Raw genomic sequence first — 12,822 nt, 5'->3', positions numbered from 1 at the left:
GAGAAGGATTGTGACATGGACTCTAAACGTGACCGCATTTGCGTCTCAAGCCAGGAATATGACGCCCACAGCTCATTGCTCCTTCCAGGCCCGCAGAGTGCACCACTTCCCTCCCCTGCCCAGACCTGGGGGCTCCAACACCCAAAGCCTAGGAGCCCAGGCTCCGGCCATTCTTTTGACCTGCCGTACAGCATGGCAGCCCCCAAAGGCGTGGCCCAGGGCACTGATAGACGTACAACATGGCCGCCTACAGGAAGCACACCGCACGCCCTCCCACCCGGCCACCGGAAGTTTCCATTTGAAAGCCAGGCGGCAGACCGGGTTGCTGGTGCGGCAGTTACTGCGGAGCAGCTTTTGAACCAGAGCGACGAGGGCTGCGAGTAGGAGCTACAGGCGCCTGGGTTCGGTTGTCCCAGGGCGAGAGACGGGGCTGGATGTCGGAGGCGGGCGGGATGGACTGGGAATGGAGAATTTTCTTTCTCCCGACTTCTTACCCGGGCCCGGACAGGCCAGGTCGCCCTCTCCCGGGGCCTTCCACCTGCTTGGGCCCCCTGGCCCACCGCAGGCTAACATTCGATTCGCACCTTCCAGGGCCCAGCCTTGCCGCCTCGTTACGATGACCAGCGTGGTTAAGACAGTGTACACCCTGCAGCCCCCCGCTGTGCAGAGCAGCGGCCTGCCGGCAGGTGGGTATCAACGCCGCCCTGCGGACTCGCGGAGGTGGTCTAGCCTAGGAGTATGAGGGCTTAGATCGGTGGCCGGGAAAGGGGGAGGCCATTCCATTGGCTCTGACACCTGCTAACTCCCCCGAAACCTGGCTAAATTGCTGATTGTTCCACAATTTATTTCCTCAAGCTAGGAATCCCTTGTTAAGCAATTGCTCGTTTTGTTTCCAGAGTTGGGCTATCTGGCTGGACCTGATTTGTTACCTGGGAGAAGAGAGGAGAGTCTGATTCTTAGAGGCCCCAGGGTTCACCCACGTCTAGTTCACATTTGTAACTGCACAGTATCTCTTATGTAGTATGTTCTCAGTGTTTGTTGGGTGAAATGAGGGAGAGGGGCCAGGCCTAGCTGGAGTTTTCCACAACCTTGGGAGAAGAGAGGATTAAAAACAATTTTTGATTCCTTTGACATCCTGCTTTGTGTTACTGGGCTTGTGGTTGGAAGTCATCTCCTACAATCTGCAGTTGTCCAGCTGAGTAATCTGGAGAGCGTAGCATATAATAGACTTCAAACATCAGAACCTGTTGTGGGAGATTTTGAAACAGCTTTATTAAGACTCGTTTCCAGGAGACTGCCACTGGTGGGTGAGCAGTAACAGGATTGATCTGTGAGGTAAACAGGCTTGTCTCCAAAGGCTTAAAGGTTTTTGTTAGTCTCATGTGGCCTCAGAACACCTAAATGGTAACCTGGCTTCAGCAGGACTAGGAGTCTCTGGGGGAGCTGGAGCCTGGCCCCTTTACCCTGCCTTTCCCTTGGAGAACAGTGACCATCCTTGGGTGGAAAATGACGGGCTCTCCCCAGACAAGTTGGGAGTTTTCATCTCAGTTTTCTGTCCCTGTCCCAGCTTTATGATCATATATGACCAAAACAGTTTAACGTTTTAAGGCGATCTCCTAGGTTTTTTGTTTTGATTTTGGGCATCGACTCGTTTCTAAGTTTTAGTTTTCCAACTAGGTAACATACACATGTTAAAAATCCAAAGTTAGAAAACAATCTGCGGTAAAGACCGAGTCTCCCTTCCTTGACACCAGCCACCCAGTTCCCCTCCTTAGCGCCTCTCATTTCAAGAAGACAGTCTTTGTTAAATCCTGCTAAATTTTTCCTACAATGCAGCCCTTAGGTTCTAGCAAGTACGGATTATTGGATCTGCTTCCAGTCAACGAAGAGTTGTTAATTTTGATCAATTTACTATTAAGACCCTTTCTCATGGGATATATTTGTTACCGTGTAGAACTTCATACCTGAAATAGGATGTTCCCCCAGGATTACCTTTTACTTCAGACAAAGACCTGGGGCACCTGGCTGGCTTACTTGGTAAAGCATGTGACTCTTGAGCTCAGTTCTGAGTTCAAGCCCCACATTGGGCATGGAGCCTACTTTAAAAAATAAATAAAAACAAATAAATAAAAACATGCGTACTTCAGAGACTTCAAAAAGAACCTTTTTTTTTTCCAACATATGAAGTTTATCGTCAAATTGGTTTCCATACAACACCCAGTGCTCATCCCAAAAGGTGCCCTCCTCAATACCCATCCTCCACCCTCCCCTCCCTCCCACCCCCCATCAGCCCTCAGTTTGTTCTCAGTTTTTAAGAGTCTCAAAAAGAACCATTTTAATCTTTGCTTTGTGGGCACGAGAATGGAATATAGGGTATAAGTGCCCAGTGAGTGTACCTATAAATGAAATCATTTGTCAGCCTGAGAAATCATATTTATTCCAAACTATTGTGCAGCTAAAGTCATCACAACAAAATCTGTGTCAAATACAGATACCAGTTTCCTAATGCCTGTGATCCAGTGCTTTGTACCTCATTTCTTCAACTTGATTTGTTACAGCCCTTAATTTAGGTCAAGCTGAAGGAGCCATTTTACACTGAGCAAAGTGAAAGTTGGTTTAAATTAGAAAATCCGTGGGGGGAGAGGTGGAGAGGCAGCGTGTAACTCCAGAACATGTTACTTGAACTTGCTGTGGTCTATAAATGGTGAAAAGACTGTGTGGTGGAGGGCTGGCATAGGGACTAGGGGGAAATGCTCCTCTCTGGGGCAGAAGCGTGTCATGGCAGGGCCACTTCTCAGGTTATCTGGCAGTACCCTAGCAAGATTGGAACAGAATGTCAACTAGGGAACCTCTACACTTAATGAATAAACAAAAGGGCTGAAGTAAAGGCAATCATCATGAAAAGGGGAAAGAAGGGGCACCTGGGTGGCTCAGTGGGTTAAGCGCCCGACTTTCAGCTCAAGACATGATCTCACGATTCATGAGTTCGAGCCCCATGTCAGGCTCTGTGCTGTGTGCTGACAGCTCGGAGCCTGGAGTCTGCTTAGGATGCTGTGTCCCCCTCTCTCTCTGCCCCCTGCCCCCCTCTTGCACATGCTTGCTCACTCCCTCCCTCCCTCTCTCTCTCAACAATAAATAAACATTAAGAAGTTAAAAAAAAAAAAAAGTGGCGGGCGGGGGAGAAGACTAGAGGAAATCATTCAGAAATGGTGTATGAAATATCGTCAAGTGTGAAGTTCTGAAGTGTTCTATATGTTCCGCAAGTGGGTACCAAACCCCTGTTAATATGCTGGATACTCTCTAGGCGCTAGGGACACAAAGACATCTCAGAGTATTTAGGGAGACTGGTCAAAACAAGTGTGTGGCAGTTCAAAGAGAACCTCATAGCAGCTTGAGTGTAGCCTTGGGAGAGCAAACTGAATGCTTAGGAGCTTAAGGTGGTTCGATTCCACTGGAGATGGATGAAGGATTCAGCTGTGTTTTGCCCTGCTGACGGCCACGCTGGCTCGCATTTGGCTCTTTGCTTGTATCAGCCTCCACTTTCACATCTGTGCCCTCTGGCCGTTCACTTTGCTGCACCATCAAGCTTTTGGCTGTCCTCAAACACATTGCACTGTCACATTCGAAGAGTTTTAGTTTCCATCCCCGATTATTCTCGAACTCTTATTCTTCTGAATTGATCTCCACGAGTTGTGGTTGGCCAGAATGAAAATCCAAGTGTCCGACGACCTGGAACAGAACTGTTTGTTATAGAGTCGCAGCTATCGGGTCATGGTGCTTGAGTCTTCACCCGCTTGCTTTCCTTTGCAGACACACAAACTCGAGCCCCTTCGAAGAGCCTCTTACCAGTGAAGTCCAAAGAAGTGGATGTTTCCAGGCTTCATTCAGGAGGTGCAGAGAACGATATTACAAAAATCATCAAACCAAGACGAGAGAACGGGTGAGAGTCAGAGCATTGGTATCCAGTGAGAACCTCTTGCTAGAAATTACTCAGCATGAAGATTTAGAAAGTAGGGTTTTTGAAAGCAGTCGATCAGTTCTGAAGAGGCCCAGCAAGGGTTAAGATAAGAGGTACTCTTTCCTCTCTCACCACTTGCTCTGAGTGTGCAGACAGCAGTACTGTGGCCAAACACCAGCCCTAAGTGGTGGTCGGAGTGGGTGGGGCTGCTTGCTAGCCTAGGTTGCTGGTCTGAGCACAGTCCAGCCCAGGGAAGTGTGTGCCCCTCCCTCTTCTCAGTTCCCATAGAAGCAAGGTTGACATGAGATAATTACACCGTTTTGAGCAGCAGCAGGTCTGTCGGGTGGTCGAGGTGGTCAGGAGAGGAGCCCATTCCCTATTAATAGTCTGGGCTGAGACAAAAGTGCAAGGACCCTCAGAGCTTCTCAAGCGTCTGCTGTTTGCATTCTATGGAATCTCTGGTTCTTTCCTCAGAAAACCAAGCTCTTTGTTCTGCCTTGTTTACCACACATGTAACAATGCCACAAGTCTCTGATTTCTCTGTTGTTTCCTTTTTTAATTGAGGTATGTTATTAACACATTATATTAGTTTCAGGTGTACAATATAATGATTAGGTATTTGTGTATGTTGCAAAATGATCACCACAATGAGACTAGTTAACATCCGGTTTCTTTGTTTTTGCTCCTCTAGGCAGGTGAAAGCTGCAGACACTGCCTTTAGGAGGAACATCAGAAAAAGGTGAGCATCGGGGTAAATGAAAGCTGGCCACTATTTTGGGGTGGTGGATCTCAGTCGCGTACCTCAGAATCGCTCATGGGTTCTTGTAATGTGTTATAGTCTGGGTGCCATCCCAGAAAGTTGAGTGGAACTTTCAGGGATGAAGCACAGCCAAGTTTGAGAACCACTGTCAGGGCAAGGATCAGTGATGCTACCATCTTGAGAACCAGACGAGCTTTCTGGGCTCCATGCCAGGACCACTGCTAATTGGAAATCAAACCCAGCTAGATAGCCCATCAATAGGAGCATGAGCCTTCAGGATAGGAGGCACTGCATGTGGTTAGTGACTTTGAGATGGGGGTGATGGTGGTGGTGTTAGAATCCTGGGGAAGGATCCATCTCTCTGTTTGAGGCTAGCTTGGATGTTTTGCAGTCCTGAAGACAGAAATAGTGCAAGCTGGAAAGTTTGTAGAAATAGGTTCTGATTCCAAATCTAATTCCAGATAGGTTCTAATTCCAAATCTATAATAGATTTGGGTATGTCTTAAAAGTTCTGGGGCGCCTGGGTGGCGCAGTCGGTTAAGCGTCCGACTTCAGCCAGGTCACGATCTCGCGGTCCGTGAGTTCGAGCCCCGCGTCAGGCTCTGGGCTGATGGCTCGGAGCCTGGAGCCTGTTTCCGATTCTGTGTCTCCCTCTCTCTCTGCCCCTCCCCCGTTCATGCTCTGTCTCTCTCTGTCCCAAAAATAAATTAAAAAAAAAAAAAAAAAAAAAAAAGTTCTGAAGATAGGAGCACATGGCCAGCTTAGTTAGTAGAACAATGATGCAACTCTTGATCTCAGGGTTTTGAGTTCGAGCCCCATGTTGGGTGTGGAGATTACTTAAAAATAAAATCTTTAGGGCACCTGGGTGGCTCAGTCGGCTGAGCATCCGACTCTTGATTTTGGCTGAAGTCATGATCCCAGGGTCATGGGATCAAGCCCCACGTTGGGCTCTGTGCTGACTGTAGAGCCTGCTCAGGATTCTGTCTGTCTCACCCTCTGCCCTTCTCCCCTGCTTGTGCTCTCTCTCTCTAAAAAGTACAGGGAAGCCTGGGTGGCTCAGTCGGTTGGGCGTGACTCTTGATTTTGGCTTAGGTAATGATCTCATGGTTCTGAGATCAAGCCCAATGTTGGGCTCCGTGCTGATGGCATGGAGCCTGCTTGGGATTCTCTGTCTCCTTCTCTCTGCCCCTCCCCCATGCTCTCTCTCTGTCTCTCTCAAAATAAATAACCAAAAAAAAAAAAAAGTAAATAATAAAACCTTAAAAAATTTATGAAGATAAAGTACTATTCAAGAAGGACTCTGAGGGCATCAAAAAGAGAGGTTGATATTGATCATAATGGCTAATATTTATTAGGTATTTACTGTGTATCTGTAGCTGTGCTAAGAATTATTACATGTATTCTCTCTCCTTTTTCACAATAATGTTATGAGATGTGGGTATTACCCTAATTCTAGAAATGAGGAAACCAAGCCTCAGAGAGGTTATGTAGCTTACTGAAGGTCATAAACTATTAGATAATGAAGCCAAGATTCGAACTCCTGTTTGTGTGACCCTATAACCCATTTTAACCCCTCCACTGCTTCATACAAGCACAATTATCATTACAGCTACAAGCCACTGAGCAAACAGAAATCAGAGGAAGAGCTCAAGGATAAGAACCAGCTCTTAGAGGCCGTCAACAAGCAGCTGCACCAGAAGTTGACTGAAACTCAGGTGAGAGACCCACCAGACCTCTGTCATCACTGCACTGGGGAATGCATGGAATCCCGAGGGACGGCCCCTTGGGTGGGAGCAAGCTTGCAATGCCCAGGTGCCCAAGGGCAGAAGGGGAGGACACCGGGTGTGGGCTGTGGCTGTCCAAGAGTAAGGGCAGCAAAACCACCCCCACAGAGTGGAACAGGCCTCATCTGTCTGCATGGCACCCTGATAGGGAGAACTGAAGGACCTGACCCAAAAGGTGGAGCTGCTGGAGAAGTTTCAGGATAACTGTTTGGCAATTTTGGAGAGCAAGGGCCTCAACCCAGGTAAGAGACGGTACACAGTTGCCTTCAGAGGAGTCAGTGCACCTGCCGCCTCCTGGGCTGATTGTGGACTGGCTGTCAGGAGTCCGGCATGGCATCAGCTGGTCCATTTAGTGCAGGGGTTGCTTAGCAAAACCCTGAAGATTTGGAGGAGTTTTTCTTTCTTTTTTTAAAGATTTTTTTCTTTTTGTTTTTAAGTCATCTCTATACCCAATGTGTGGCTTGAGCTTATAACCCAGACATCAAGAGTCATATCCTCTACCGACTGAGCCAGCCAGGCACCCCTGGAGAAGCTTTCCTTTGTTCCCTTGTGATGTTGACTTAAACCAACAGAATTTCAGATAGTTGTAGAGAGAGGATTATCTCTTATCTGAACACTTTGTGCCATTCATTTGATGCTAACAAGTATGACCTTGCAAATAGATCAGAAATATTTCATTTCTTTCTTTTTTTTAATTTAAAAACTTTTTTTTTTTACGTTTATTTATTTTTGAGAGAGAAACACACACACAGCACAAGCAGGTGAGGGGCAGAGAGAGGGGGAGACCCAGAATCCAAATTAGGCTCTAGGCTCTGAGCTGTCAGCACAGAGCCCGACGTGGGCTTGAACTCACGAACATGAGAGATCATGACCTGAGCTGAAGTCGGATGCTAGCCAGCTGAGCCACCCAGGTGCCCCACATTTCTTTCAAGGCAGATAGCAAACAGGGTAAATTTCCCAGGTGGGAAAAGATAGAGGTGACACTATTTCAAGAGTTCCTAAACCTGGCTGATCAGCAGAATCACAATAGTTAAATGTGACTTTTTTTTTAATATTTGTTTATTTTTGAAAGAGAGAGAGAAAGACAGGCAGACAGCACATGAGTGGGGGAGGGGCAGAGAGAGAGGGAGACAGAGAATCCCAAGCAAGAGCCAGGCTCCGAGCAGTCAGCACAGAGCCTGACGTGGGGCTCGAACTCAAGAACTGTGAGATCATGACCCGAGCTGAAGTTGGACACTTAACCCACTGAACCACCCGGATGCCCCTTAAATGTGATTTCTATTCTGACCCTGTCCCTAGAAAGCAGAGTCTGTAGCAAAGAGGGGCATAGAAAAAGGAATTGCTGAAAGACTGTACTCAGACTGAGTTGAGGAGCCTGAGAATACCAGGTAAAGGGGCCCAGGCTTCTTTGAATTCAGGGACACTGGCTTTGAATGCTGCTGATTAACCTGTGCATTTTAGTATATATTCTTTATAATCACCATATATGTTTTTGTATAATTTTAATTTGCGATATATGTGCACTACTTTTACCAAAAATAATAATTTATTAAGCCTGAAAAGATTTTTTTTTTTTTAAAAAAAGACACATTTATTCAGCATCGTGATCAGACTATTACATTTAGCAATCAACAGCATGGGTGCAAAAAAAAAATCTACATTAAAACCCTTTGCTGGAATGCTTTACACTTTCCACAGAACAAAAACTAAAATCACCTATGTTAAACAATTAGTCACAAATACAATCCTCGAGTTTTTGTCCATACACACGAGTATTGTCTAATAAATGTCTTCTTTGTAGCAGCTAGGCCCTGCCACCACTGTGCTTGGCTGAGTTCACAAATCTGTTGTAACCTGTAGCTTCCCTGTCACTTCTGTGGCTCTCCCCTCCTGCTAAGTTTTGTTTCCTGGCAGTAATTAAAACCTTCTGCCACTGCCATAGCTACTGCTGTTGCTGGAACCATCATAGCCACTTTGGTTTTGTGGTTTGGCAAAGTATTGGCCTCCACCACCGTAGGGGCCAGAGCTTCTGCCTCCAGAATTTGAAGACTGACTGTTGTAATTGCCAAAATCATTATAGCTTCCGCCACCTTCAAAGTTGCTTCCATCGATACCAAATCCGTTATAGCCATCCCCACTGCCACCATCCACCATCACCTCGACTGCCACCAAAGCCACCTCACCCACTGAAGTTTCCTCCACAGCCAAAGTTGTCATTCCCACCAAGAACACCTCCACGACCACCACCAAAGTTTCCAGAACCACTTCGACCTCTTTGGCTGGAGGAAGCACTAGCCATCTCTTACTTAGATGAAACTTTCCTTACTTTACGGTTGTGGCCATTCACAGTATGGTATTTTTTGAATGACGATCTTGTCTAGAATCATGGTCATCAAATGTTACAAAAGCAAAGCCTCTCTCTTTTTGCCACTGCCTCGGTGAGTCATGATTTCAATCACTTCAGTTTTCCCGTACTGTTCAAAATAATCTCTTAGATGATGTTCTTCAGTGTCTTCTTTAATGCCACCGACAAAAATCTTTTCCACAGTTAAGTGGGGACCAGGTGTTTGAGAAGCTTCTCTCGAGACAGCCTCTTTGGTTCTACAGCTCTTCCATCCAACCTTGTGTGGCCTTGCAGTCATGGCTGCATCTGTCTCTTCCACAGTGGCCTACGTGACAAACCCAAAGCCTCTGGAGCGCTTGGTGTTTGGGTCTGTCATTGCCACACAGTCCGTGAGCATTCCCCATTGCTCAGAATGGCTCCTCAGACTCTCATCCATTGTCTCAAAGCTCAAACCTCTGATGAAAAGCTTCCATGGCTTTTTAGGCTCTTTGGGATACTCTGACTTAGACATGACAGCGGTGTGGAGCTGGGAGCTGTGGACAGCGGAGCGGAGGGGAGACTTTAAGGATGCTTAAAGGCAGCATCCACAGGCAGAAAGCCGGAAAAGCTTTTAAAAATAGTTTTTTGTATTGTCAATGAAACAGAAAAATCCAACCTTTGCATTTTCTCTAGACAGATTTTCTGCTGAGCTGAAGAGAAAGCAGACTGAACTTTTGACCATATCCAAAACTAGAACAGAGGGAGGTAAAATAAAGCTCGGAGGGTGGGTGTAGGTGACCCTGCCAAGGTGAAAACTCAGGAGACAGTCAGGGACCAGACACTCAGAGAAGTTTCCCTCATGAGTATTCCTATACTTGTCCGTGGAGGGGTTTTTATTTCTGTTTAAGGTGCAGTTCCCTAAGCAAGCTGACTCTGTTGTTTGTATCAGTTTTAGGCAGTGAGACCCTGGCGTCACGGCAAGAAGCCACCACAGATCACACGGACTCTATGGTGAGGGCATGGGTGTGAGTATGTGGGGGCCAAGGGACCACGGGTCTCTGCACAGCTAAGAAAGTCTCTGCCATGTGTCCAGCAAACCCCAGGAAGCAGCCTTTGTTTCCATGATAGTGGAAGAGAGCCGTGGATATGTACTCGAAAAGCATATTTTACTTGGAAGGCAATTTTGTGCTTACAGATATGAGTGAGCCTGAGTTGAAAATATGCTACTTTGAGACACATAATAGGATGAACCTGTAGAGAGAACTTTCTGGTTTTTCTGTTCTCCACTTTACCAAATTTCTCCCCTTACCCATTTACTGAGAACTGTATGATGGAAAGGTGCAGCCTGAATTAAAATCGGCTTCTCTTTGGTTCTCTCCCAAAGTAGGAAGGTAGTTGTTCAGGGTTAAGTCTTTTGAGCTTCTCTGACTTCTTCACCAGGAAGATCAGTGGTCATATTAGAATAATAGAATACTCGAGATGGAAGCCTTCCTCCAGTCCCACAGGCTAGTAGTCACCTCTCCGGTGGCTACTGTGTTTGGACCACATTGGCTGTGTAACATAGAGCACCCGGAAGTGGGGTGATCTGTCCATCCTGTGGATTGAGTTCCTCCGGGGTGCCCACTAGAGAGCCTGCCACAAGTGGGGCACTCAATAGATGACTGAGCTAAGGGAAGGCTTGTTAGCAATCATCTAACCAACTTTCATTTTATATAAAGAGATTAGTTTATATAAAGCAAGTTTTCACCTATCAATAAAGATTTGTTATCACACTGTACTTTCCTTTTAGTTGCTACTGGAAACTTTGCAAGATGAGCTGAAGCTTTTTAATGAAACAGCCAAAAAACAGATGGAGGAGCTACAGGTGAGAGACAGATGTCACCCCGAGTCAGGATTACCATTTCCTACCACAGTAGGTGGATCTGTGGAGGACTCTTTCTTATTTACCTATTTATTTATCTTTAACAAACCACTTTTTAACGATAATGGATTTACCGAAGAGTTGCAAAGATAATACAGAGAATTCCATTCCCTTAATGTTAACACCATATATTATCGTAGTACATTTATCAACATTAAAAAACCAACATTGATGTGTTACTCTTAACTAAATCCTGAGACTTCATTTGTTTTCACCACTTTTTTTCAACCAGTTTTCTCTTCTAACGACGCAGAAATGTTCACAGCTACAGGGCTTGAGGCAATGTGCAAACACTAGATGGCTCAAAGTTAGAGGTGGGCCTGTGCAAACTGTGCTCTGGAAACTTGGTATCTCAAGGAAACCTGGAATAGGAAACCCAGATTCTTGGGTCTGGACTTCTTTGGATTGGTTGGAAGAATCATCGGATAGTACACTGGAACCTAGAGGATTTCGTGGCCCCACTTTAGATATAGGAGAGAGACCATCCCTAAAATGAGCACAGATGTACAAATTTAAGGTAGAAAATACAATGTCTGTCAGTATTCTAATGGTCTTCCTCAATGGAAGAGAAGTATCATGTCCTGAGATGGTATTGTCTCCCATGTGAATCAAAGTTTTGTGGGTGTTTGTCTTGTTTGTTTCTTTTTGAATGTCTTTCCATGCAGGCCTTAAAAGTAAAGTTGAAGATGAAAGAAGAAGAGCGGGCCCGGTTCCTAGAGCAGCAGACATTATGTAACAGTCAAGTGCATGATTTTACAACAGCCCTTGAGGAAATGGAGCAGCTATTGGAAATGTGATAAAAAGCAGACCAGCTGGCTCCCTCTTGGGGTTAAACTCTCAGAGGAAGCCACTTAGGACATCTGCTTCTTGGCCATGACCTTCTAGGACTCACCATCCCCAGAATGAAAACAGTTTCTGCAGTAGGATTAAGGACAGTTGATGCCGGAATGGCGGTTCCTCCTTAAACAAGTGTTCCCAGCCTTTCAGATTGGTCGGCTCTCCTGAACCTCACATGTACGTAACTGAGGCCTACAAAGAGGGGGTGCCTGGAAGCTTGGATCAACCTTCTACGCAACAAAGCGGCAAGCCATTAGAATCAGACCAAATCAGTCATAGTCAGAGGATCCCAAAGGTAACATTCAGATGTGTAGGAAGAAAGCCTTAATTGTACAGAGGAGCACAGATGCTCCACAGGAGACATCACTGAGAAGCCATGCTAGACTTCCTAACTTGGAACACATTCTGTCTCATCCCGGTTGGGCTCTATACCTCATTGTAAATCATTGAACTTGAAGTTACTTAAGATGGCTTAATAAATGGGGGTGAAGGTATAGATAGCAATAACACCTACCTGAAACCGTACACCTTGGAGCTTTTAATCTAAATCACTTCCGTTTTGGGGGTTTGGTTTTGGTGATTTTTACGAAGTGCTACTTTTAAAATAAATATTTCTATAACTGTCCGGACTACACACTGAGAAATGGAAATAGCCTTTTAACTTAAGTATGTCCACTGAACACTCTTGAGCTAATCTAGTTAACACAGTCAAGACACTGATTTAACCCAGAATATTTTTCTTCTACTTAAGTGCCCTGTGGCTAGCCCTGCCGTCTTCCAGGAGCAGTAGCCTTCTGAGGGTGTGCCCTTTTAGAGCAGTGGGTGCCAGACTCCATCCACCAGGCATGTGTCACTAGCTGCCTGTGTCTTCCCTATATTCTTAAGCACGGTCACGGACTGCTGTTTGCACAGCCAGTCCTGGACCTGGCCCCGTGGATCCTTAGTCAGCTGAAGTCTGTGGCAGGCTTCCCTGCTGGCTTACTAAAGGCACAGCTATTTTCATTTCTTAGTTGATCAAGGCAGACTTTGGCTTTGGCTGTCTTCCTTTTTTTTTTTTTAAATGTGTATTTACTTTTCTTTAATGTTAATTTCATTTTTGAGATAGAGCGTGAGTAGGGGAGGGACAGAGAGAGGGAGAGCAAGAATTGAAGCAGGCTCCAGGCTCTGAGCTGTTAGCACAGAGTCCTACGCGGGGCTCAAACCCACGAACCATGAGATCATGACCTGAGTGAAGTCGAA

The 12,822-nt window shown here is 46.0% G+C and overlaps 1 protein-coding gene across 1 annotated transcript; it reads left to right on the top strand.

Annotated features, from left to right (window-relative positions):
- KNSTRN (kinetochore localized astrin (SPAG5) binding protein) lies at window positions 1–12,217 on the top strand. The gene is made up of 9 exons (XM_060618943.1): window positions 1–380; window positions 592–686; window positions 3,811–3,940; window positions 4,650–4,697; window positions 6,328–6,433; window positions 6,651–6,744; window positions 9,775–9,836; window positions 10,615–10,689; window positions 11,412–12,217. The coding sequence occupies exons 1-9, from the start codon at window positions 16–18 to the stop codon at window positions 11,541–11,543; spliced, it is 1,107 nt and encodes a 368-aa protein (XP_060474926.1). The 5' UTR covers window positions 1–15; the 3' UTR covers window positions 11,544–12,217.
- Window positions 12,218–12,822: the final 605 nt, after the last annotated feature.

This window comes from Panthera onca, chromosome B3 (assembly GCF_046562875.1).
Source record: "Panthera onca isolate mPanOnc1 chromosome B3, mPanOnc1 haplotype 2, whole genome shotgun sequence".
Lineage (NCBI taxonomy): Eukaryota > Metazoa > Chordata > Mammalia > Carnivora > Felidae > Panthera > Panthera onca.
The sequence above is the reverse complement of the archived record's forward strand: the minus strand, read 5'-3'. Positions and strand labels throughout refer to the sequence as shown.